Source organism: Pteropus vampyrus, unplaced genomic scaffold, assembly GCF_000151845.1.
Source record: "Pteropus vampyrus isolate Shadow unplaced genomic scaffold, Pvam_2.0 Scaffold203, whole genome shotgun sequence".
NCBI lineage: Eukaryota > Metazoa > Chordata > Mammalia > Chiroptera > Pteropodidae > Pteropus > Pteropus vampyrus.
In genome coordinates this window covers 2,114,593-2,141,553 of record NW_011888984.1, presented here as the reverse complement: position 1 = coordinate 2,141,553, position 26,961 = coordinate 2,114,593, and the positions used below count along the sequence as shown (strand labels likewise).

Here is a 26,961-nt window from a genome sequence, read left to right as displayed (position 1 = left end):
ACCAAGGTGACAAGGCAGCTCAGAAAGAAAGAGAAAAATCTTCAGAAAATAAACTTACAGACATAGAAATATGTGACAAATGACAGAGAATTCAGGATGGTACTTCTAAAAAACTCAGTGAATTCCGAAACAATTTATATCAACAGATTCAGGAATGGAAAAACACCAAATGAGCAGAGCAAGGAGATTGAAACCTTCAAAAAGAACCAAATAGAACTTCTGGAGATGAAGAACACACTGCAAGAGTTGAAAAATGAAATAGGAAGCATGGGAAATAGAGTCAACCTAATGGAGGGAAGGATCAGTCATATCGAAAACAGAAATCTATAAATAAATCGGAAGAAGAGAGAAACTGAAGAATGAAAAATAATGAAAGAGAAATTCAAGAACTATCTGGTATCAGGAGAGGAAACATAAGAATAATGGACATTCTCGAAGGTGAGGAAAAGGAGCAGGGATTTAGAAAGCATTTTCAGACAGATAGTTGACGGGAATTTCCCAAATCTAAGGAATGAGCTGGAGCTTGGAATTCAAGTCAACAGAACACCCAATTATCTCAACCTAAAAAGGCCTTCACAGACACATCGTATTAAAATTATAAAAAATCAAAGTAAAGACAATTCTCAAGGAACCCAGGGGAAAGAAGATGGTAACCTATAATGGAAAACACATTAAATTATCCTCAGACTTCTCAGCGCAAACCTGACAAGCCAGAAATGAGTGGAACCACATATTCAAACTATTAAGTGAAAGGAACTACCATCCAGCTAAGCTCTCCTTTATTTATGAAGGAGAAATAAAGACCTTTCCAGACATACAAAAGTTGAGAGAATTGTCCACTATCAGGCCTGCACTACAGGAAATACTAAAAGGGGTCATCTCACCTAAAACAAAATGACCAAAAAAACCCAAAAAACCCCAAACATAATTACGAGTAAGGTGACTATCAAGCAAATAGAAGCAGACGAGTGCAACCCTTACTAAGAACAGGGCATTATAAGCTTAAACAATAAGAAGAGAATTGCTATAGCAAGATAGTAATGAACGTTCAGCATACATAGGGACAAAATGACACCACAATGATTGAAAAGAGGAAGATTCAAAGATCCAAATTCGCAAAGAGGAATAGAGATATGACATGCGTAAAAGAAAATGCACGACTGTATATATGTAACTATCCTTTACATATTTGTAATGGTAACTACACACCAAAGATTCAGAACTAAAGTATATAACATAAAACAAGAAGAACCAGAGGGAAAACCCACAAGAGGCAACCAAAATAAAACAGAAACACAGGACAAGCAAGCAGTGGAAACACCGAGCTACCAGAAAGCAAAATATAAAACGGCTATAGGAAGCCCTCATATTTCAGTAATCACCCTAAATATAAATGGATGGAGCTCACCAATAAAAAGGCACAGAGTAGCAGATTGGATCAAAAAACAAAACCCAACCATATGCTGCCTCCAGAAGACACATCTCAGCTCCAAAGACAAATATAGAGTCAGAGTGAAAGGGTGGAAAATGATATTTCAAGCAAATGGCATTCAGAGAAAAGCAGGAGTAGTGGTACTAATATCAAATGAAATAGACTTCAAAATAAAAAAGATAAAGATACTGAGGGACACTTCATAATGCTAAAGGGAATCAAGCACCAAGAAGACATACCACTTATTAATATCTATGCTCCCAATCAGGGATCCCTGAAATATATAAAGCAATTACTAACAGAACTAATGGGAGAAACAGACCAAAACACCATCATAGTAGGAGATATAAATACCCAACTGTCGGATATGGACAGATCATCCAAACAGAAAATCAATAAGGAAATAACATCCTTAAATGGCACATTAGAACAGCTGGACATAATTGACATTTACAGAGCCTTCCATCCCAAAACAGCTGTTTATACATTCTTCTGTAGTGCACATGGAACATTCTCAAGAATTGATCACATACTGGGACACAGAGATAGCCTCAACAAATATAAGAGGATTGAAATCATACCAACCATATTCTCTGAATATAATCCTTTGAAACTAGAGGTCAACTGCAAAAAGTAAGCAGGAAGAACCACAAATACATGGAGATTAAACAACATGCTGCTGAAGAATAACTGGGTCAGAGAAGAAATAAAAAGATCAAGAGATACATAGAAACAAATGATAATATAGTACAACATATCAAAACTTTTGGGACATGGCAAAAGCAGTCATAAGGGGAAAGTTAGTATCATTGCAGGCCTATCTCCAAAAACTAGAACGAGCCCAAATAAACAACCTAACGTTTCATCTTAAAAAAACTAGAAAAGGAAGAACAAATGAGGCCTAAAGTCAGCAGAATGAAAGAAATCATCAAAATTAGAGCAGAAATAAATGAAATTGAAAACAATAGAAAAAATAAATGCAACAAAGAGCTGGTTCTTTGACAAGGTTAATAAAACTGACAAACCCCTGGCTAGACTCACTAAAGAAGAAAGAAAAAGGACACAAATAACAAAATCAGGGATGAAAGGGGGAAATTAACAACTGATATCACAGAAACACAAAGGATCATCCAAGAATACTATGAAAAAGTATATAACACCAAATTTAATAACCCTGAAGAAATGGACCAATACTTAGAAAAATACAACCTTCCTAGACTAAATCAAGAAGAACTGGAAAATCTAAATAGACCAATCAGCATTATGGGAACGATCATCAAAAATCTACCAAAAAGTAAAAGTCCAGAGGCAGATGGCTTCAGCAGTGAATGCTACCAAACATTCAAAGATTTAATACCTTTCTCCTCAAACTCTTCAAAAAATCGAAGAGGAGGCAATACTTCCTAACTCATTTTCTGAGGCCAATATTACCCTGATACCAAAACCTGGTAAAGATAACACAAAAAAGAAAACTATAAACCAATATCTCTCATGAACACAGATACAAAAATCCTAAATAAGATACTCGCGAACCGAATACAGCAACATATTGAAAGGAGTATGCATCACGATCAAGTGGGCTTCATCCCAGAGGCACAGAAATGGCTCAACATTTGTATATCGATTAATGTGATACACCACATAAACAAAAAATAAGAATCATATGATCATATCAATAAATGCAAAGAAAAAAAAGCCTTCAACAAGATACAGCACCCATTTTTGATCAAAACACTTAACAAAATCGGTATAGTAGGAAAGTATCTTAACATAACAAAGGCCATCTGTGACAAACCCTCAGCCAACATTATACTTAATGGTGAAAAACTAAAAACCTTCCCTCTAAGATCAGGAACAAGGCAAGACTGTCCATTACTGCCACTGTTGTTCAGTATAGCATTGGAGGTCCTAGCGAGTGCAATCAGGCAAGAGAAAGATATAAAAGGCATCCAAATAGGAAATGAATAAGTCAAACCATCACTATTTACAGATGACATGATTCTCCATATAGAAAATCCTAAAGACTCCACAAGAACACTACTAGAAACAATAAGCAAATACAGTAAAGTCTCTGGATACAAAATCAACATTCAAAAATCCATAGTGTTCCTATACTCTAACAACGAAGTGTCAGAGAAAAAAAAAATAATTCCTTTTGCAACTGCAACAAAAAGAATAAAATACTTAGAAATAAATTTAACAAAACGTGAAGAACCTATATAATGAAAAATGCAAGACTCTATTAAAAGAAATCAAAGAAGATACAAAGAAATGGAAAGATGTTCCGTGTTCTTGGAAGAATCAACATAGTTAAAATGACCATATTACCTAAAGCATTATACAGATTTAATGCAATCCCCATCAAAATCCCATTGGCATTTTTTTAAAAAAATAGAACAAAAAATCATCAGATTCTTATGGAAGCACAAAAGACCTTGAATTGCCAAAGCCATCCTGAGAGAAAAGAACGAGGCTGGAGGCATCACTCTGCCTGACTTCAAATTATACTACAAAGCGACAATAATCAAAATAGCATGGTATTGGCAGCAAACTGACACACAAACCAGTGGAACAGAATCAAGAGTCCCGAAATAACCCATGTTTATATGGGCAAATAATTGTTTTAAAAAGAGCCGAAAGCATACAGTGGAGGAAGGAAAGTCTCTTCAATAAATAGTGCTGGGAAAACCGGAAAGCCACCTGCAAAAGAATGAAACTATACTGTTGTCTGTCACCACATACCAAAAGTAACTCAAAATAGTTTAAGGACCTGAATATAAGACCTGAAATAATAAAATGCATAGAAGAAAACATAGGAATGAAACTCAAGGACTTAAAGAGGATTTTATGAATTTGACCTCAAAGGCAAGGGAAATAAGTAAAAGCAAAAATAAATGAATGGGACTACATCAAACTAAAAAGCTTCTGCTCAGCAAAAGATACCGTCAAGGTAAAGAGATAACCATCAGAATGAGGAAATATATTTGCAAGCAATGCCTGCAATGAAAGCCTAATATCCAAAATATACAAAGAACATACACAACTCGATAACAACAAAAAAATAAACAGTCCAGTCAAAAAATAGGCAGAGGACCTGAACACACACTTCTCCCAGAAGACATACAAAAGGCCAACAAATGGCCATGTGAAAAGATGCTCAACATCGCTAGCTATTAGGAAAATGCAAATCAGAACCACAATGAGATACCATCTCACACCTGTTAAAATAGCTGTCATCAACAATACAAGTAATAACAAATGCTGGAGAGGATGCAGAAATAAGGAACCCTCATGCACTGCTTGTAGGACTGCAAATTGATACAGCAACTATGGAAAACAGTATGGAGGTTTCTCAAAAAACTAAGAATTGATCTACCATATGATCTAGGAATCTCTCTACTGGGTATTTACCCCCAAAGACTTAAAAAGTCATATCCATAAAAATATTTGCACACCAATGTTCATAATAGCATTGTTCATAGTGGCCAAGACATGGAAGCAACCAAAGTGTCCTGTGATAGATGATTGGCTAAAGAAGCTGTGGTACATATATACAATGGGTTAATATTCAGCCATAAGAAGAGATGAAATACTGCCATTAGTGACAACATGGATGGACCTCGAAACAATCATGCTAAGTGAAATAAGCCAGACAGAAAAAGTTGAAAATCACATATCACTTATATGTGGAATACAAACCTAAAAACAACAAAGGAACAGGAAAGACAAACAGAGACTCATGGACATGGACAATAGACTAGTGGTTACCATAACGTAGAGGGAGGAAAGAGAAAGAGGAAGGTAGATGGGGTAAAAGGGACCAAATATGTGATGACAGAAAGAAATCTTACTAGGGAAATGGACACACAATGCAATCTATATATGCCTTAGTGTTAAATTGTAAACCTGAAAGTTAATAGATTTCATTAACTAATGTCACCAAAAAAAATAAAAATTAAAAATTAAAAAATTTGTAATTGGAATTATACATTACATAGTCTCTTCTGTTCAACATTCCTTGGGGGAATTCATATGTATTACGGACTATAGTTTTAGATGGTTCATTCTCATTGCTATGTATTATTCTATTGTGTAAAATATACCAGAATTTACCTTGTTGATGGACATTCAGGAAATTTCTGACTTTGGGCTCTTACGTAGAGTGCTGCTATAAAGATTTCACTACCTCGCTTCTGATGACTATGTGTTCTCACAGACTTCACTGCATATCTGCCTTTCTCAAAGCTCTGCCCTCTCTTACCTCACAAGAAAGGAACCTTAAGAGAAAAAAAAGCCATCATGATTTTAAAAGCCACGTATCAGGTGAATTAGTGGTTTTACTTTTGCAAATATGCTATACTTATGTTTTTCAAAAATAAGTGCTATGGACTGAATGTGTCACCGCCCACCAAATTCGTAATATTGAAGCCCTGACCCCCAATGTGATGGCATTTGGTGTTTGTTCTCTGCGGATATGGGGGGAAGGGTCATCTGCTTTGGAGGCTACAGCTCAGCAACCATGGCTGGTAATAATCAACTCTTGTTTCTCTGCCATCCCCACTTCTCTGCTTTCTGCCCTGATCCCTGGGCACTGTCACTGCGTGGAGCTCGCAGCTCTCTCAGGCAGGGTTGTTCAGGAAAGCCGCACCTTCTCCCTTCCCTCCTCCTCCTACAGGGAGCTCTGGCTGCAAGAGGCAGCTTCATTGTTCCTCCCAGTCCACTGACCAAATCCTAGAATTCTGACCTGTGGTAACTCTTACGCATAGATCCCACCCTCACATGTGCTGGTGTGCAGTTTGGGTGTTTTTGTTGATGTTCAACTTGTCGTTTCAAGGGGAGAGATCTGGGGACATCTCTCTACTATGCTTCTGAGGTCACTCCTTAGTTACATATTCTAATAGCACAGATTAGGAAACTAATTTATGCTCTTAGAAATTAGGATAGTCATTTCCTTCAAATTAGTGACTGGAAGAGATCATGACGTGGGACTTTGAGGGTACTTATATTGATGTTACTCTTAGTCTGGGTGCTGATTATAAAAGATTGTTTCACATACAAAAATTCATTGCTCTGTTCCCTTATATATGCCTGCTGCGGGACACACTCTGCCATGGGCCTGTAGCACTTACATACATTACTGCTGAGTGTCATGGGCTGAATTTTGCTCCTCCTGCGAGGACAGTTTCATATTGGCCCTAACTCTCATACCTCAGAATATGAACTGTATTTAGAGACAGTGCCTTTAAAGTGGTGATTAAGTTAAAATAAGGCCCTTATGGTGGGCCCTAATCCAATCTGACAGGTGTTCTAATAAGAAAAGATTTAGACACACAGAGAGAGATACCAGGTATGTGCACTCAAAGACACAACCATGTGAACATACAGATGAAGGCAGCCATCTGCAAGCCAGGGAGACAGGCCTCAGAAAAAAAATATACATATATATGCCAACACCTTGATCTTGGACTTCTCCGGAACTTGAGAAAATAAATTTGTTTAAGCCACCTTGTCTATGTTATTTCGTTATGGCAGTGCTAGCAAACAAATACACTGGGTGAACCAAAACACAAGTCTCTGACTACTCTTTACCCAGGATATTTCTCAAGGTTGTGTTTGCAGCAAGTAAATTTGAGGAATGAGGGAATGTCTCACCTTAGACAAAGAGAAGGCTTGCTCACAGGCTCTAATAAAGTAGCAAGCTCCCCAGACTCAACGTTCCCTTCCTGTAACACAGCCCATTGCCAGCCTCCGTCCAGGCTCACCCGCTTCATGCCTATGGGACTTGGGAGGTGTGGAGAACTGACACAAACATGAAGCTCAAGCTGCTTGATGTACCATGAGTAAAGTCTTTTGTTTTTGACCAGAAATCTTTTGCTTCTGCCAGCTTCCATAAAATAATAATAAGCTGGCTCAGTAGCTTGCACATAGGGTAAAATCTCAGCCCCTTCAGAAACCTTGATGGTTTGTAAAGTTGTTTGTTTGTTTGCTTGTTTGTTTAAGTTCATGAAAGAATAGTGTTGACTTTCATCTCCGAAACTGACTTATTGAAAAAGGTGACTGGAAAAGCCCCTGTGCAATCCAACCATGTTGCCCAAGTGTGAACACCAGCCACTTGATCCTTCAGCACTAGGGATTCCAGGCTCTTTCTGGAGTGGACACAGAAATTAGCCACCTTCTTTCCCTCATGCATGAGCTATATTTACACTCCCTCAAAGTTTTCACAGAGAAGGTTCTTGGCTTCCCTTGCAACAGGAGATGATTCTGGGGATCCAAGTCAGGACCAGGAAGTTCTTAAACTTCCCTGAGAAGAGCTTAATCTGAACAAGAGGCTGGATTTACTTCCTTGGTATTCCAGTTAGAATGGTTTTTACTTCCTTGGTATTCCAGGTACCAAGGTTTTTGCCCTCCATAGATGTTAATATCACTCCCTCCCTCCTGGGTCTGAAGGAAAGATATCCACTCATATTCTCTACTAGCTTTGTTATCCACTCATTTCCTGACACCTTGAGGCCATGCTTCCCCTGGTTCCAGTCAATACCTCACATACTTTGTAAACTTCAATTTCTCTCCAATCCCATTTTGTGCTGTGTGAGACCAAGGCCTCCTTTCCTCTATTTTTTCTGATTTCCCTTCTCCTGTGCATTTAGGAACAAATCTAATAGATGCCTTCACGAAACTGTCAGACCAGTAAAAAAGACAATCACAATACAGCGAGGGGAGAGGGGCTGCAATAGCACATGCAAGAGAAGGTTGTACAAGAACCTGGTCTTTATGGAATATGTAGGTTGCTCTTAGAGGCAATGGAGCAGACTAGATAAGCTGGTAGAATGTTTCTCTACAAAACATGTTAGTAATGGACACAATATAGGAGCCATCCTTCCTACTGCATAACCGAGTTCACAAGAATCCTAATGGAAAGCCTAGGGAACAGAAAGAAAATAAGTGGGAGTATATGCTCTGGTTAACCTGGGAGGTCTTCAGATATTAGAAATTGTGGTAGACACACCTTAAGTTGACCCCTAATGAGTCACCCTCTTATAATCCTCTCCCCTTGAGTACAGCAGAACTTGTGACTTGTTTCTAGCCAATAAAATATGACAAAGGTGATGAGACAGTCTCATTTAAAGACTCCATCTTAGCAGACTGGTGTGATAAAATGTGCTTGCTGGTCTTAGAAATGTAAGTTGTCATGTTGAAAGAGGACCTGGAAGAAGTCCACATGAGAAAGAGCCGTGGGGCAGCCCCTACGAGCTGAGAGCAGTCCCTAGGTGACAGACAACTAGCAAGAAAATAGGGCTTTCAGTCCTAAACGCACAAGGAGCCAAATCCCGTAATCTCAGTCCTATAGAACTTGAAGTCCACAAGAGCTTGAAAACAGACCCTGAACTCCAAAAAGGGGCAGCCCTGCTGGACCTTGACTGAAGCCTTGTGAGATCCTGAGTGGAGAATCCCAAGCCATGTATAGCCTCCTGACCCATGAAAACTGTGACACAATAAATGTATGTTTTATAAGCTGCTCATTTGTGGTAATTTTTATTTGCAGCAATGAACAACTGAAACAGGAATAAAATACTACATTTTAATATCTGTAACATGATGGATTGTGAGCCTTAGGAATTAGTGATTCAGAGAATTGGAATGAAGAGCCCTGCATAGAGATAGGTGCTAAGACGGGGAAAAAAACAAAACAAAACATTTCTCTCATATTTACAAATTTTGGGTCTTTCTTCATGAGGTTTTATGTGGGATTATTTTAGCTGCAAGTTATAGAAATACCAAACTAGAATAAATAAACTTTCCCAACTGGTAGAAATTGTGGTAGGGTTTGGGGGGATCATTTCAATTTAGCCTATTTTTCTGAGATGTTCCACAGAGAAAAACCTCACTTAACATGAGCTCAGTCCAAAATTAGAAAACATTCAAGAAAACAGTCCACTATGAATAAATTTCAATGGGCACAATAAAGAGCAGAATTCACACTGCTTCTCACACTCAGAACATGTAACTACTTCTTAGAGATTCTACTGAAACTATTGTTAAAACATTAACTGATCATCATAGATATTTTAAAACATAGGGAAAGAAAATACTATTAAATACACCAGAGGTTTCAAAAAGGATAGAACAAGCAGGTAACTGGTTTGACACAGCTGAAAAGAACAATTAGATTAGAGGAAAGTAAAGAGAAAGTAACTTAGATGATAGAGACAGAAACTATGAGAGGTCAAGAGGCAGCTATTGAATGAGAAGTACCAACATGTAATTATTTCTAGGAGAAATCAACAGAGTGAATGAGGCAGAAGAAATAAAATGTTAACATTTGAGAATTTTCCAGTATTGAAAAAAGGCAAATCTTCAGATGACACAATAAAAAACAAGTACTACCAAACATTTAAAGAACTAACGCCAATCCTCCTCAAACTCTTCCAAAAAAAATAGGAGAGGAAACACTTCCAAACTCATTTTATGAAGCCAGCATTGCCCTGATACCAAAACCAGACAAGGACACTTGAAAGAAAAGAAAATTACAGGCCAATATCCCTAATAATTATAGATGCAAAAATCCTTGGCAAAATAGTAACAAACTAATATAATAATACATTAAAAGGATCATACTTCCATGATTACGTGTGATTTATTCCAAGTATGGTTAAACATCTGCAAATCAATTTGATACACCACATTAACAAAATGAATAAAAATCATATGATCATCTCTAGAGATGCAGAAAAAAGCCTTTGACAAAATTCAACATCTATTTATGATAAGAATTCAATTAAATAGGTATAACGGGAAAGCACCTCAACATAATAAAAGCCATATATGACAAGCCCAAAGATAACATAGTCAATAGTCAAGATTGAAAGTTTTCCCTCACTAACATGAGGAACAAGACAAGAATGCCAATTCCTGCCATTTTTATTTAATATAGCACTGGAGACATTAGCTAGAACAATTATGCAAGAAAAAGAAATAAAAGGCACTGAAAAGATGAAGTAAAACTGTCTCTCTTTGCAGATGATAGTATATATAGAAAACCCTAAAGACTCCACCAAAATACTGTTAGAATTAATAAACAAATTCAGTAAAGTTGCAGGATACAAAATCAATATACAAAAATCTCTTGGGCACCCAGTCCTCTCCCCTGAGATCTGACTCCTTCTCCAGGGTTTCTTTCCAATACTCCCAAGCTTCTGATCTCCTGGGCCTCTAAGTTTTTCCCTAGAGTTTGTTACCTCCGTAAGTACTCTGATTTCTTCTGCCCAAGATCTATTGGGCTTCCAAGCATCTTTTTCTTGCTCTAGCTCCTCCCTTACTCTTGCAGACTCTCCCTTGAGTTCTGTACCCTCTCTTGAGGTACTCCCAAACTTTCTTAAGGTCTCAGGCCCCTCCTCTAGCCTTCGGTTCCTCTTCTATGTTCCCAGTACACTAACAATGAGCTCTATTTTGGAAATGATAAAACCGAGGCTTAGAGAAGTGAAATTGCTGGCTGAAGGTTACATGTTAAGTGGAAAGGCATGGATTTAGATCCTGGTTTCAATCTAGAACCCACATTTTCATCCACAGACTTTCTCCCATTAAAATTGCAACCAATTTCAGAGAAAACTATGTTCCAGAAATGTACGCATTTCACCAAGTTAGGCATTACTAATGCCATTTTTATTGAGGGGGAAAACCACCCCTAGGATTAAAGACTTATAAGTGTCAGAGCGAGGGCTGGAATGAGAGTTCTGAATCCACTATTTCACTCTATATCCCTGTTATGTCAATGACAATTCTGAGGCATAGAGATGTTTAGGAACTTTTAAGTCTAGATCAAAGTTTACAAAGGGGTAAAATGATGGCTCTTCTCTGCTTCCTCTCATCTTAATGCTAAATAAATAAGTGCCCAACTGTGCCAGATGCTACCTTTCCAAGATCCTTTGAGGAATGGAAATAGTAGCCAAAAAATTTGAGTGCCAGGGCAGACTTTTTAGTGAAATGGCAATCAAATACCCTCCAAATGAAAAAAAAGAAGTCCCTCTTAGGACAGAGATTATCTGCTTTCTCTGGCTACTTTATAGGGGACTCTAGGCATGGGAAAGGAAAAAGAGATGTCAGAATTTTTGTAATAAATGAGAAATGTTATTTTATTTAGTACATAGTAGCAGGTTTTGAGCTGAATAAAGACAAGTCTGTTTTTATCCCCCAACCTTAAATCGAGGAACAGGTAAAGCAGCTTAAAATCTGTGGCCCAGGCTCATTTTCCAATAAGATTCCAAAGTACTGATATTAGGCCAAATCAGAGAGTAGGAGTAGGGATGTTGGGCTGCCTCTCATTAAGGTAAGGATTGACTTGTGGCAGGCTTTTCCAGGCAAGTTCTAGGAACCCATACTGAGCGATGCCCACAGGTTGGATAGTATGCACCTTGTTCTTCCCAGGAAGGGGTACAACATTCTGGAACCTGGGACCTGCAGGAGCATGGGAACTACCACAAAACAGGCCATAGAATAACCGCTCACCAAGCACCAGCTCCTTGGCTTTCAGGGCCTTTTTGTAGATGGTCTCTTGGGGTTGGAGTTCCTTTCTCTGCAGCAACTCTAGTAGAAGCCTCTGGATTCCAGGGGACTTAAGTTGGTACAGGTCCATGAGCTGGTAGAACTGTTCCATCCAAGCAGCACTGTCTTCTGCGTATCGCTTCTGCAACATCCGCAAAACATGGTACAGTGCCACGAACGTCTCCCATAGAGGCACATCTTCCTTCTTTTTAGAGCTGGGCTGAGCCTTCTCCAACTGGGGCAATTTGGGGGGCCTGCCTTTACCTTTAAAAGCCCTGAGATCCTTCTGAAACATCAGCGCTAGGGTTTGTTTGTCCACAGAGGCATGGGCACCCATGAAAGTGTCTCTAGGGGCAGGATAAAAGTGTCGCATCTCCATCTCCCTGAGAGCATTAGATAACTGTTGTGCCCGTGCAGTCCTGTAAGGCTCTCCTAGAAGATCCCAACTTACAGCCTTTGTGTCTGGAATCCTCTTGGTTGTTGATGGTAATACTGGTACAGGGATGGGCAGTGGTTTCTTCTTGGCCTTGTGAAATTTGGGGAACCTGCCCCTCAAGGCCTGGAAGTCCTTCTGGAATATCAAGGCCAGGGATTTTTTATCCACAGAGGAATACACAGCTGTAGGAACACCCCTTCTGATTGGATAAAGGTGCTTTATCTCCTTGACAGCAGTGGATATCTGTTGTGCCTGCTTCTCCCTGAAGGACTCAGCTAAGAGATGCCACTTTAGAGTTTGTGGGGTTTGAGTCCTCTTGGTAGCTGATGGTAACACCGGTTCAGGGATAGGGATTGGCTCTAGCCAGCTCTCTTTTTCTTTTCTAATTGGAGGGATCACTTTTAAGTGTAGTGGACTTGAAACATCCTTAAAGGACTGTGATAGATCTGGGTGACTTACCTCTAGGTCTTGCCTGAAGTGTTTAGCAATGGCTTTAAGATTGGACAGATGCATCCATTTCAAGTATCCCTTTGAAGTGAGGTCTCTGAGGAACTGGTTTAGTCTATGGAAGCTGTCCCTGGAAAGTTGCTCTCCTGCTTCCACCCTTACTAAGGCACTATTGATCCAGTCCTCATCTGGGAAGCTTGCTTCTGAGGAGCATGGTCTTTTAGCTGGCAGAGAAGTAAGGGATGGGGCTGGGGTGTGTCCCTCAGTTTTCTCCACTGAGGACTTTTGATACTTCAAGAACCACTTCCACCTGTCATCTTTGGGCCTACATTCAGGTTCCTGTGGTTCCATGATAATTTCTGGTACGTGGGACCCTGGCCTGTGGAGGCCTTCTGGAATCTCGGTCTCTAAGCCTGTTTCCATGACATGTAAAAACATGCCCCTGGCTTTCTCCAAGAGTACATCCTCTTGTCTTCCCTGTGAACTTATCACGGAATGTGCTCCAAGAAGTTGGCTTTTCTGTCCTTCTAAGTCCAAACGATCCTCTAATACTTTCAGAGGCATGCCCTCTTTTTTTTCTAGGGCTACTGGGAGTGGCATTTTGAAGGGGCTCTTCAGAACTGTTGGCCACATAGGCTTATCCATAAATGTGAGATCTCTTTTTCCATCAAGTAATCTTTCTTTCTTAAAAAGCACTTCCCCTCTAGCTGTACCCTCCCTTTCCTCAGCAAGAAACTCATCTTCTGTCACTTGCTTCGATAGGCTCACACCTTCCTTTGAGAGCTCTATTTTTAATACTCTTCCCTCTTCTGAGACCATTGCCTCCCTAACTATGCTCTCCTTTTCTTTCTGTTTACTAAAGCTTTCCTCATCCTCCTCCCTTTCCTCCCTTTCCTCCCTTTCCTCCATCTCCTCCTCCTCCTCGCTCAGGCTCTCCTCCTCCTCGTCCTCTTCCTCCTCACTCAGGCTCTCCCTTTCCTCCTCACTCAGGCTCTCCTCCTCCTCCTCCTCGCTCAGGCTCTCCTCCTTCTCCTCCCCACTCAGGCTCTCCTCCTCCTCCTTGCTCAGGCTCTCCTCCTCCTCCTCCTCGCTCAGGCTCTCCTCCTCCTCCTCCCCACTCAGGTTCTCCTCCTCCTCACTCAGGACCTCCTTCTCCTCCTCCTTACTCAGGTTCTCCTTCACCTCCTCCTTGCTCAGGCTCTCCTCCTCCTCCTCCCCACTCAGGTTCTCCTCTTCCTCACTCAGGCTCTCCTCCTCACTCAGGACCTCCTCCTCCTCCTCCTTATTCAGATTCTCCTCCTCCTCCTCCTTGCTCAGGCTCTCCTCCTCTTCCTCCTCCTTGCTCAGGCTCTCCTCCTCTTCCTCCTCCTTGCTCAGGCTCTCTTCCTCCTTGCTCAGGCTCTCCTCCTCCTCCTCCTCCTCCTTGCTCAGGCTCTCCTCCTCCTCCTCCTTGCTCAGGCTCTCCTCTTCTTCCTCCTCCTTGCTCAGGCTCTCTTCCTCCTTGCTCAGGCTCTCCTCCTCTTCCTCCTCCTTGCTTAGGCTCTCCTCCTCCTCCTCCTTGCTCAAGCTCTCCTCCTCTTCCTCCTCCTTGCTTAGGCTCTCCTCCTCCTCCTCCTTGCTCAAGCTCTCCTCCTCTTCCTCCTCCTTGCTCAGGCTCTCCTCTTTTCCCTTCTTAGTTGGACCTTCCTCTATTTCCTTCTCAGTCAAGCTTTCAGATAAGCCTTCAAACAGTATATTTCTGATCATCTCTAATAACCACTTCACCTGGGCCTTTTCCGGTTTATTCTCAATTCTCTTCAGAAGTTTCTTTAGCTGCTTTTTTCCTAACAGATTTTGCTTCTGGATCTCCTTTAACATACTCTCTACCTGGATTTTATCTAATAGTATTGTTTCTTGGAACTTCTCTAATAGTCTTCGGTCCTCCTCCAAGCTCTCATCATCAGTCAGTGGTCTCTCCTTTTTGGCCAGTCTACCATCTTCTAGTTTTCTCTCTTTCTGATCCAGGTCCTTCTCTTTTTTGGTTATTTCCTCCTGTTCCTTGAAAATTTCCCACCTCTGGCCATCAATTTCACTCCTTCCCATAATGGATGATCTCTCTTCCTCAGGTATTTTTATTTCTTCCAATGGCACTGTACTAATTTCTCTAATTGTTTTAGCCAGGATCCCCAACAAGTGACCCTCTTTCTTCCTTATATCTTTTTCCCTGAAAGCCTCATTTTCTTCAGAACTAATCCCCTTTTCCTTATCTGGTTTCCTTATTGCCTGTATTCTCTCCTGTTCGGTTCTTTTCTTTTTTCTCTTAGCAACACCCATCTCCTTGGTCCTTCTGTCATATGCCAGTTGTCTCTCTTCCTGGGACAATTTATCTTCTTTCATTATTTCTTTCTCTTCTTGGGTTATTTTTTTCTTTCTCTTACTTATGCCAATCTCTTCTCTGGCTATTTCCTTTTCTTTCTTAGAAATATGTCTCTCTTCCTTGGCCAATTTACTGTCTTTCTTGGTCAGTCTTTTCTCCATTGCCTTTCCCTCTTTTTCCTGGGACTTTTTCCTCATTACGCCAGCTTGTTTCTCCTCTTCTAAGGACAATTTCTCTTTCTCCCAGGCCCATTGTTCTTTTTGCCGACTCTCTTTCTCCTCTTTCTGACTCCGTATTCTCTCCTTTTGGGCCTGTTTTTCCTCTTGTAAGGCTGGTTGCCCCTTTTCACTGGGCCATTGTCTTTTTTCCTCAGTGGCTTTCTTATCTTTCCCAACCCATTTTTCCTCTTTCTTAGCTTGTTTCTCTTTTATCATGGCCTGTTTCTCTTCTTTTTTAGACACTTTCTCAATTTCCTCTATCGTTTTCTCCTCTTCTGGGACCAATTTCATTTCTTCTCTGGCCTGTTGTTTTTTTCTCTCAGCCTCTTTCCCCATTTTTCGAGCCAATTTCTCCTCTTTATGGGCCCTTCTCTCCTTTTCCCACGCTCTTCTTGCCTTTTCCTGAGTCCGTTTATCTTCTTGCGACAGTATCTCCATTTCCGCAAACCCTTCCTCTCCTAGGCCGAGTTTCTTTCTTTGCCAGGCTGAGTGTTTGTCCTTGGCCTTTTCCTCGTCTTTCTTAGCGTGCCTCTCTTTCTGGTCTTCTTTCTCCTGTTTCCCAACTTTCTTTTCTTGGACTTCTTTCTTTTTACGGGCTTCTTTTTCCTCCTTCACTAACCATTCCTTTTGTTTTCTCGTCAATTTAATTTCTCCTTCCACCAAGTTGCCCCTTTCTAATGCCCATTTTCTCTCTTCCCCAGTCAGCTCTTTTTCTTCTCTAGACAAATGTTCCTCTTCCTGGGCCAGTTTCCCCTCCTTCCGGGCCTCTACCGCAACATGTTTTTCTATACCCTGGACGTGTTTCTTTCTACGGGACTTTTTCTTCTTTTTAACTTGTTTCTCCGTGCCCAGGATTGGTTCCCCCTCATCCCAAGCCAGTTCCCTTTCTCCCTCACCCGGCCCCTCCTCTTCCTCACGCAGCTCCTCTTCCTCACCGGGCCCCGCCTCTTCCTCACCGGGCCCCGCCTCTTCCTCATCCGGCCCCTCCTCTTCCTCACCGGGCCCCGCCTCTTCCTCACCCGGCCCCTCCTCTTCCTCACCGGGCCCCGCCTCTTCCTCACTCGGCCACTCCTCTTCCTCACCGGGCCCCGCCTCTTCCTCACCCGGCCCCTCCTCTTCCTCACCGGGCCCCGCCTCTTCCTCACCCGGCCCCTCCTCTTCCTCACCCAGCTCCTCTACCTCACTCGGCCCCGCCTTTTCCTCACCCAGCTCCTCTTCGTCACTCAGCCACTCCTCTTCCTCACCGGGTCCCTCCTCTTCCTCACTCGGCCCCTCCTTTTCCTCACCCAGCGACTCTTCCTCACCCAGGCCGTTCTCTTCCTCACCGGGCCCCTCCTCTTCCTCACCAGGCTCCTTCTCTTCTTCACGCAGCTCCTCCTCCTCACCCGGCCCCTCCTCTTCCTCACCGGGCCCCTTCTCTTCTTTACGCAACTCCTCTTCCTCATCCGGCCCCTCCTCTTCCTCACCCAGCTCCTCTTCCTCACCCAGCCACTCTTCTTCCTCACCTGGTTCCTCCTCTTCCTGGACCCACATGCCTTCTTCCAGCATACTCTCCTCCCAGTCCCACTTCCCCCCTGCTGGGGTTGCTTTATCCTCTTTCAAAGTCACTCTTTTGCTTTTCCCTAGTAGTTTCCCCTGTTTTCCAGTCTGTTTCTTTTCTCCTAGGACTAACTTCTGCTCTCTCATGGTTAATTTCTTTTGTGAAGAAGCCGGTATTTCTTCTTCCCAAGTAATTTTCCCTTTTCGATGGGTCCGCGTCTTCTTATCCTTGGTCAGTGTCTCCTTTCCCTGTATGAATTTCCTCTCTGGCTTATTCAGTTTCCTTTCTCCCTCAGCTACTTTCCCTTCTTGCCTGGCCAATTTCCTTTCTTTCTTTTTAAATTTCCTTTTCTCTAACACAAGGTGACCTTCTAAGAAAGGAAATTTCTTTTTCTTGACTTGAGAAACTGCCTTGCCCTTCTTTAATACTTTACCCTTTTGTTCTCTCAATCCTACTATCCCTTCTTCCTTGACAATCTCCTTAACCACTTTTTCTATTATGCTGGGTTGTTTGCCCATCACTTTGTGATACAATTCCGATGAGCCCTTTAAAAGGGGGCAGATATCCTGGAAAAGAGCCCAGCTGGGCGCTTGGGGAGCAAACATCATGTGAGTCAAGTCCACCAATTCTTGACCTAGATCCCTTAATATTCCTGGCTGGGAACTTGCTATCCTTGAGAGGGCAAGAGCGCAAATGTCATCCCTCCAAGACTTGGTGTCTGCTTTACCTCTGCGTCCAGGGGTCCCAGCCAAACCACGGCCACTCTTTTCAAGTTTTTGTATCGTTTTTGTATCTTTTTCTTGCTCAGTAATCTTTGTGACTTCTTCCTTGGGTTCTTCTGTAGTTGTCTTTGAAATATCCTTCAAATCTTTCTTTTTCAATTTCATATCTGCTTCCTTGGGTTCTTCTGCAGTTGTCTTTGAAATAGCCTTCAAATCTTTCAACTTTATACCTGGTTTTTTATGGATTTTTTCCACTACCCTATTCCAAAGCTTTTCTATGTATTCTCGTCTTTCTGGCTTAAGGATCGTCTTTCCATAATCTTTCATGCTATATCGATCTGTGGCTCTCATATCTGTGGCCTCTATTGCCTCTGTGTCCTCCACTGCCTCTGTGGCCTCCACTGCCTCTGTGACCTCCATATCTTCTGTGTCTTCCATGGCTTCTGAGGCTTCCAACATGATCTTCTTTGATTCAGCATCCACTTTGGATTTGGCTAGGCCTAAAGTTCTTTTAACTGCAGAGATATCGGGAGGAAAAAAATATTTAAGAAAACCACAGAGGTCCTGAGTGAAATCCCTTGTAATATCTAATTCAATGAATTGCCGTAAGAGGTACAGAGGGAAAGGGGACTGAGGCTTTATGATACAGAAATGCTTGCTGTTTTATCCCAGCTTCCAAATCCTAAAGAAATAAGACCTTGATATTTGTTGTGGGAGTAGATCTTTCTCAATAAAGCTACTTTCTGTGGAAGAGTCTCCTTACTTAACTCTGCTTCCACTGGTATCTGTTTATATACCTTGGTCTTATTGACCCTGCCTTTTGGTGCCCTGAAAAGGAACCCAAATATGCCCTATATATTACCACATACATACTAAGGTTTCTGCTCTTTGCTGCAACATGTGTCATTCTTTTCTCCAGTTTGGTGATCTTTTCAGGTTCTGATGAAGGTATGAATGTTTGTTCAACAGGGGCTTCAAGTTTGTCAGCCTTTGATACATCAAAAGTCAATTGTTGGCTTCTATGTGACAACATCAGGTTTTCATTTAGCTGCCACTCCACCTGACTAAGCAAGTATCGGATATCTTTAGCTTGAATCCCCAGAAGCCGGTCCAGAGAGACTTCTCCAATAAATTTCTGCCTACAGAAGTCAAGGGAAAAGGTTAATAATGAGCCAGTAATAAAATGAAGCAGGAAGAGGAAAAGGAAAAAGAGGAAGGAGGAGGAGAAAGAAGAAGAGGAGGAGAAGGGAGGGAAGAGGAGGAAAAGAAGAAGGACAAGAAGAAAGAAAGAGGAGGGAGGAAGGAGAGGGGAGAGGGAGGGAGAGGGAAGGGAAGTAGGAAGAGAAACTACAATGGGAGAGGCAGGGATAAATTAGCTATTTAGGACAGAGTAATCTGAAGTAAAGGATAGATAAAGAAAAAAGAATTAAGGATAACAAGTAATAGAGGAGTTAGTGTGACACAAGATGCTTTCTCAGTTGGGAGATTTGTGGACCTGAGTCTCAAGGAATCTTAAGGAAGTGAGAAAATGATGGAAGGGGGGGCTAGTCAGTGGTCAGGAAAAAAAGGTTTAAAATTGGGGAGAAAAGCAAATAGAAACAAAGAACATAGGTGGAGGAAAAGAATAGAAAAAGTTGTGGAAAAGGTAAATAAGCAATCGAATGCTGGAGGTTAGGAGTGAGAAGGAATAAAATGGGGGAAGGCCACCAACCCAACTTACTGCATTTCCTGGAAAGTCTCTTGTTTCTTCAGCAGGCTTACCAGCATGGTCTTCGTTTGGATGCCTGTGACTTTTATCATAAGGCATAAGGTCTTAGCCCGCACATTTTCAGCCCTGTCCATCAATCCCATAGCCAGTGGAATAACAAAGAGACGGCTCATGAGGCCTAGCCTCTCTAGCCCCTCCCACGCTAGCTCACGGACCTGTGAACTGGAATGGGTTGTATCTTCCAGGAGACGACAGGTAGTCTCATAGTGCAGATTTGAAGGTACTTGATGAGTGGCAAAAATTTGTGCCAGGACACTAATATATGTCTTGTATTGCTCTACAGAACAGTAAATTGTGAGGTTGAGTATAGTCTCGATTAAATTATTTATAAGTCCTTCATCAAATTTTCGTCCTATCCAATTTAGTTTTGTCATGTTTACAAGAACATCAAAGAAAGTTTGTTTCCACTTGGATTTGTCCTTCTGTTTACTCTTTGAGATTTTTTCTTTTGCCAGAGTAATAGGTGGCAGTGCCTGGCGTCTGAAGAGTTCAGTTTTATCTCTATAGGGTGGGTACAGATCACAGAGTAGGAAGATTGGGGTGCCCTCAGGCCAAAGGCGGGCACGGACCACTGAGTTGGGGATGTAGCCATCAGGAGCAAAGAGCCATTGCCGCCCTTGACCAAAGAAGCACCGTAATATATGGTAGGGGTTCAATCCATCCCAGCCGACCAGCCGTAATTGAGCAGGAACCGCTCGTCGGGGACGATTCTGCTTGGGGTCAAGAGTAATATCCTTATCCTCCAAAAAATGTAGTTTGGGTTTTTTTTGTATCACAAAGGAGATCTGTCTCTCTTCCTCTACAACATGGGGCACAGTATTGTCAAAGGCGATGGCCCGTTTGTTAACCAGGGCTTCCAGTCCTTGTAATTCCTGCAGCCCTTGTCCAAGGCAGACAAATTTGGGTACAAATACTGTTTCAAATGAAAAGAAGAAGCTAGGTAGGAAGGGTTTAGGGGCTTCTTGTATTTCATCTGCATTGTTCAGGTTAGCTAAGTGAATCAGCAGAGCTGGAGGGAGCAATTTTAAGCAGGATACCAGGTAAAGACTCTGATTAAAAGTCAAAAGCAAGTCGCCCCGATTATTAGCAAAGCAGAGTGGGCCAAAATGCAATGCTGAGTCAAACCCAGTTATGAGTCTACCATGGAAGTCCCAGATCCGGACTGAGCCATCAATGCCTCCTGTGACAAAAAGTTTCAGGGAAAAGCAGACATCAAATGAAGTGATGGCACACTGGTGCAGGTATTTGATCTCTTTAAACGTAGAGTTTAGTTTTGTTTCTGAAGGTGTCAGACAATCTTGGTAGTGGCAGAGACACCAGCAGTGGTCCTCGGTGATGGCACCCACAGAACCCGGCAAGAGTATTACATATTTTAGGGGGCAATTACAGAGAATTTTACTGATAGGCTGCAAGATGACCTTGTTCTCCTGAAGCACAGCTTCTGACAGCTGTACGATATCATCCATACCATAGGAACAGAGAAAGGAGTTTTCCTGGGGACCTTCCAGGGTAGACAGTGCTAGTACTGCCCCCAAGTGAACAGTCTTCTCTATTCGAGCACAGCTATAGTGGGAGAGGATTCTCACAATGCCACTCTCATGCCCACAGAACATCAATCCTACGAGGCCCTTACCCAAATGAGACTGCCCGTAGGCCAGGCATCTTACTCTATCCTCAAGGTTTACTGAAGTGCACATAAGATATTTGGCTGTGCAAGGCGAGCGTGTTGCATCGAACACCAGCACTTCTGAAGTGTTTGTTGCCACAAAGAGCTCCTCTCTGTCTGAGTCATAGGCCCAAGCCACAGCCTTATCCATGACAAGTAGAGGCCAAGTGATAACAAGAATCTCTCCTGTTACTGGAGACAAGAAGCGCAACAAACCATCCTTAGTGGCACATAGGATCCGGGTCCAATTACGGCCACAGCAGACACGCTGCACCTGCTGGGGAGCAGACCCACAAACACTGAAGAGGCTATAAAAGCAAGGCAGGTGGTGCAATGAGAAAGTGTAGGTGGTCTGACAGAAGAAAGTGCTGTTATCAATAAAGTGCAGTTGCTGCAGATTCACACCAATAACCAGCTGCCGCAGCAAGTTCCCAAAAGCAAGATTCCATTCCTTCAGTTCACCTTCACTGCCTGCCGTTAGTAAGGTGTGAATCTCCGGCCGGCTATGGATACATATCACTGATGAGAAATGGGCCTGGAAGCTGTGGAGGAAATTGCCCCGATCTAGCCCCCAAGCATGGACCTCTCCATCCCTGTTTCCAGCATAGAAATAGCCCTGAGAGACACAAGTGAAGGAGCAGGTGATGGAGGAACCACTGGCTATGGGAGCGAACTTCTTTACCTCTTCCAGCTGGCCCTGACCCTGGTGGGTGAAGACTCTCACCTTATTCTCACAAAAGGCCAGGAGGGAGCCCTGGGGACCATTCAGGGAAAAACCCTGTACAAGCTCATGACCAGGCATGGGCACTGTTTGTGCCATCTGGAGGCCCCTGCTGCTTGGTAGGATAAACCAGGTAATTACAGCCCCCAAGGTACCAGAAAGTAACATCTCAGTTTCTGAGTCGTAGCAGAGGCAGCTGATGGAGAAACGGCAGGGAACTGTACCCAGAGATGTGAATGCTTGATGGTGATCTCCAAAGAGCCACAGGCGCATGTCACCACAGTAAGCAATTAACATGTGGTGGGAACCTGCATGGACCATTGCTTGGATGGGTGGCACTTGATCCATCACGTGAAACTTCATCTTCTCTATCATTCCTTCCATTTCTCTATCTTTTTTCTGTATCCAAAGTACTGCCTAGAAGAAGATGAGTGATGAAAGCCTGAACATAAAGGAAGATTATTCCCAAAAGTGAAGTGTAGGAAAGGGTTGAATGTTTAGATCCTCGTTCCCTCTTGTGGGATTAAGGAAAGACCAAACAGCTTGACTTTGGGAGTTTCCTGGTAATAGGAGTTTATAAATTGAATAAAGACCTTGACTTTGGGAGTTTCCTGGTAATAGGAGTTTATAAATTGAATAAATTTATAAATTGAATAAAGCACCATGCTTAAGGCTCTTTCCTTGGCCTTTAGTCTACTTTATGAGGAAAATAAATTCTGAGGACCTGATGACTAGAGGTGAACAAGGATCACTGCATCCAGGTGAAATTGGGATATGGAGATGGGTATTAAAATGAGCTAACCCAGAATCATCCTCATCCTTCCGAGGTGAGGGCGGTTTAGATATGATGTAAAATGAATTAAGAAGGAGGGGAGAAAAAAAGATGAGGTAGCTTTACCTGCATTTGTGTTGAATGTGGTTCCACCCAGTTTAAGGAGGCAAAATAATTGACATTGATAGAGTAGAAACAAATGAAAGGCTTGTTCTGGGGATGATGCGGCTCCTGATATAAAGTCTCAGGCCAGTCACTGAGTACAACCAGATCATTCTTTGGTGTTCCATCAACCTGAGAGAGAAGAGTGGCCTGAACTAAGAGGCCTGAGTCTGCACTCATTTCATTCATTCATTTAATAAATATGTATTGAGGGACAGTAGACGTTTGTTGTTTTTTAGGTGAACATTTATTCACCATACTTCTGGAAAGCACTATTTGGAGAGGCATCCCTTGCTCACCCTCAGAGTACATCCTAATTCATCAAAGTACTTCCAGCCTTTCTCAACTAAGGCTCCATGAGAAAAGTAAGCCCTAATATCTGAAAGTTCCACTCTACATAATGAATTAGTTTCTGCCCTATGCATTCTGAATGCCACTAGTTATGTACAATCCTTAAGAGAACTGAGAAAATAGCACCCCCAAATCATTTTCTATGTTCCATGGCTTAGATGACAAATCACATTTGAGAAAGGCTGGAATGTTGTACACAGACATTGGGGATATAATGCTGAGCGAAAGACACACGGCCTTAGCTCTCAAAAGCTGAGTCCGGCAGGGGTGGGGCAGGAATATATATTAAACAAACAACGAACTAATGACTGTACAAAACAAGTAAGTGCATCAAAAGAAAGGAATACTCCTATATGAGTATGAGAAAAGAACCCAACTTTGGCAAATATTTCTACTAGCCACAGTTGAAACAACTATTCAAAGTTCCTGTCTACACCCAAAGGACCACTTCTGTCATAATTACACTCATGATATACCGCCTGTGGAAAACTCACACTTCACAGAATGTTCATCATGTGTGACAGCTAGACCCTGTGGCTTTCCCCTCTTTCACTATTTTTATGTGCATCCAAGGGAAACGTGCTATTCACAACATGGAATTAGCTGTGCTTCAGCTCTAACATTCTGTATCCTACTTAGTGGGCTGTGTGTGTATCAAGGGAGATATATACCTTTAAACATGTTACACAGTAGATCATGTACAATACACACTACCTTCCAGTAACATAGCATATATCTAGGATATAAGTACTTTTCATTCTGACTAGCCAAAACTGAGGCTTGTGAAGTTTGATTTTGAGGTCCCTCTTCTCAGCAGATTCTTGTGCTATACCTGCCTCTTGAACAATGCTCCATGAGTCTAACTTTAGATTCTCTGCATTAGAACTTGTGCTATGACCATCTACGCTGCAAAGTAAAATACTGTATTCAACTGAAGCATTAATACTTCTTTATTCAAAATGTTCATCCTGACTGCTTCCTGCATCCAAAAAGGATTTGAGACTATACTGAGAACCTATATCTGCACCTCAGAATCTATCTTCTCCCTATATTTCTCATTTTCAGATCCTTCTGTATTATGAGAGAATACAGAATACAGAGAGCTGGAGAGCATGAAGCACCCACTATTATGCTGATTCAGTGACAGCAGCAGAGTTGAGAGAAAGGACCCTGGTATCTGAATTCCCAATCCTCCATTCCTCTTCATTGAATTAAGAAGATCATTTATATACCCCTTATTCCATTAGTTAATCACTGTTCCTTTTCTCCTTTCCAGATTATAATTCATTCACTCATTCAATGGTATCAGTGCTTTTCCATAGAGGACTCAAAAAGACTAAGACTATCTTAAACCCAAGCAACATGTCTGTGCCTGGCACTATTGCTGGCTAGTCATCAATATCTCTTCCTTACTCTTCCCCCTTCTTCCGTCCCAATAAAACTCTGATCTTGTTTAGGATTATCATGGACCCAAAAATTCTGGCAACACAGGGTGGCACTATGGTCCTCCAAAGCTGGCACAGCTCTATGCTTTCTGATCTTCTCTCTTCTACCTTCTTGCAATTTAAAGCTGATATCTGGAAGTGCAGCTTTACAATTGCGGGTTACAATCATCTTGTAATCTTAATTGTCTTGTAAGCTAAATACTAAGGATGGTGGAAAGGACAGAAAAAGAACATGGGTCCTTGATGACATGTAAGACAAAGATGCCTCCTGCTTGTTTAATCCATGTAAGCCCATTTTCTATTTTTTACAGAAGAACATGTATACCTAATGTTATCATCTTAATCTAGAAGGGGGAGTCGTTTAGGGATATGGGAGGGCCCTCCCAAAGCTGCTCACACGTTGCCCATGCCACAGCAGGCCTTGGCAAAGACAGTTAGCCCAAGCCCACTATGTGCATCTCTCTCATACATATCACCTTTATATCGTTCAGGATATTATTTATGAGGAGTTTCAAGTCCTTCCACTCAGGAATAAGTCTGGGTGAGGATGACATCCTTGCGATATTCCAGCTCTTTACATCGCGGATTAAAAAACCTGTGGAAGGTAAATGACTTAATCATAACAAATGATGTTATCTTAGAAATTAAAGGAATTGAGAGAGGGAAGAGCAATGGGGGAAGTTAGAGAACGGAAGAAGCAAAAGTACTCCTTAAGAAACAGGAGAAACTCACTTATTTCAAAAAAATGGGCATGAGAATGAACTACTGATACAACAACATGGATGAATCTTAAAAACATTATAGTGAGTAGAAGCCAGACATCAAAGAGGACATACGATATGATTTCATTTATATGACATTCTAGACAAGACTAATCTAACCTATAGGGACAGAGACCAGATCAGTGGTTACTTGGGGCCAAGAGTTGGGGGGATTGCCTGGGAAGGGGTAAAAGGGAACTTCTTGAAGTGGTAGAAATATTCTATATCTCAACTGTAGTAGTGGTTACATGGTTATATCAGTTACAGGGGCACATAAGTTTGTCAAAACTCATCAAAACATACACTTAAAATGGGTACAGTCTGTTACATGCAAATTGTACTTAAATAAATTTGATTTTTAGAAGAGGATAAGAGTGAAGTGGGTGTTTTATGAAGTCTAGAAATAGAAAAAAAAGTGACAAAAGAAAACTGTTAGGTGAGCTTAAGTGAATCAGTTGTAGCATAAATAAAATAATACAGAAGCCTGGCTTTCCACTGTCCCTTGACTCTCTTCATTGGGATGCTCATTTTTGTATACACAATTTTGCAGACATAATTATAGCTATGCTTCTTCACTATTGAAGCCTTCATGTATCTGAAAGTCACTCGCTTGTTCAACAAATATTTACTTAGTGTTCATTATATGCCAGTCTCTGCGCTAAGAGCTGGAGAGCTGAGGATAAAGCAGAATGAGAATGATTATCTGCCTGCATGAAATTTACTACACAATATGGAAAGCAGACATTGAACAAGCTAAAATAGATGTCTAGTTCTTGCGAGATGCCAGACTAAAATAACCCGAAAGCTGCCCACTACAAACTCCTAGAAATTCTGGATATAATAACAAGTAGCTAAGTTCCAGGAACCAGAAATGAAGAGGTGAGGAAAAAAAGAAACAGCAGCAAATGCAAACTGCTTCTGTGATAGTCCTGAGGAGGTATGGTTATCAGACCCCCAAAGTGACCATAATTGCTAGGAGCTACGGTAGTACTGCCCTGGCAAAGAAAGGAGATAGGACTTGGGCCCATAAGAGATAGGGAGCTGGAACTGAGACCCCTCTGTTATCTTACAGAGAGATTCTTCCCTAGACAGAGCTGGCTCATGGCCAGCTTCCTGACAGCTTACACACCTTCAAATATTTTTCCAGGCATGAGTCAGGAACCTACATATCTCCAAATTCCAGGGGATACTTATCGAGTTCTCCAAATGATTCCCTAACATGTACCTCATTTGTACTGACAAGGAAGAAACACAAGAGGAAAGAAGAAACACCACAGAGCATACCAACGATTCTCTCTAAGGAAATCATAATTTTAAATCTACACCTAAGATGGTAATGAGCTAAGGGTCACACAAATCTCCCTCACAGGCTCTCAGCACGCTCTGAAGAGGTTATCTGATATTTACTGTTCACAGATGAAAGTCCTAGAATACCGAAAGGCACATTTGCCTACTGTTATATGTGTATATTTATAATGCTAAGGAAACCACTAAAAAAGAAACAAATAGAATGCATGATTTAATCAGTTCAGGAAAGGAGATAAGAAATAAAGAAAATATAAATCAATCCAATAGAAGAAATATAAGATGAAACATAAGAAGGCAAAAAGAGCTATGATAAATAG

The 26,961-nt window shown here is 41.7% G+C and overlaps 1 protein-coding gene and 1 long non-coding RNA gene across 3 annotated transcripts in view; one reads left to right on the top strand and one right to left on the bottom strand.

Annotated features, from left to right (window-relative positions):
• Nucleotides 1–1,532, top strand: part of LOC105300201 — an 18,251-nt gene extending 16,719 nt beyond the window's left edge. For both annotated transcript variants that reach the window (XR_002783285.1, XR_896579.2), the window contains exon 4: nucleotides 1,474–1,532. This is a non-coding gene — a long non-coding RNA (uncharacterized LOC105300201). The remainder of the gene's footprint in view (nucleotides 1–1,473) is intronic.
• Nucleotides 1,533–11,714: 10,182 nt separating this feature from the next.
• Nucleotides 11,715–25,129, bottom strand: LOC105300237 (WD repeat-containing protein 87-like). The gene is made up of 10 exons (XM_011372345.1): nucleotides 25,052–25,129; nucleotides 22,744–22,929; nucleotides 19,411–22,262; nucleotides 18,564–18,829; nucleotides 16,835–18,205; nucleotides 14,619–15,202; nucleotides 14,121–14,354; nucleotides 13,749–13,862; nucleotides 12,744–13,490; nucleotides 11,715–12,488 (listed from the first exon to the last, which is right to left on the bottom strand). The coding sequence occupies exons 1-10, from the start codon at nucleotides 25,127–25,129 to the stop codon at nucleotides 11,715–11,717; spliced, it is 7,206 nt and encodes a 2,401-aa protein (XP_011370647.1).
• Between the last annotated feature and the right edge of the window lie 1,832 nt (nucleotides 25,130–26,961).

Bases quoted from the DNA above. Each gene is read 5' to 3' on its own strand.
- LOC105300237 (XM_011372345.1), bottom strand. From the start codon at position 25,129: ATGTCATCCTCACCCAGACTTATTCCTGAGTGGAAGGACTTGAAACTC. The intron at 14,355-14,618 runs GTGAAGTGGTTA...AGCCTGAGCAAG, and splicing joins ATAAACCGGAAAAGGCCCAG to GAGGAAGAGAGCCTGAGCAA. The intron at 13,491-13,748 runs GAAAGGGAGGAA...TTTATGGATAAG, and splicing joins AGGAGATGGAGGAAAGGGAG to CCTATGTGGCCAACAGTTCT.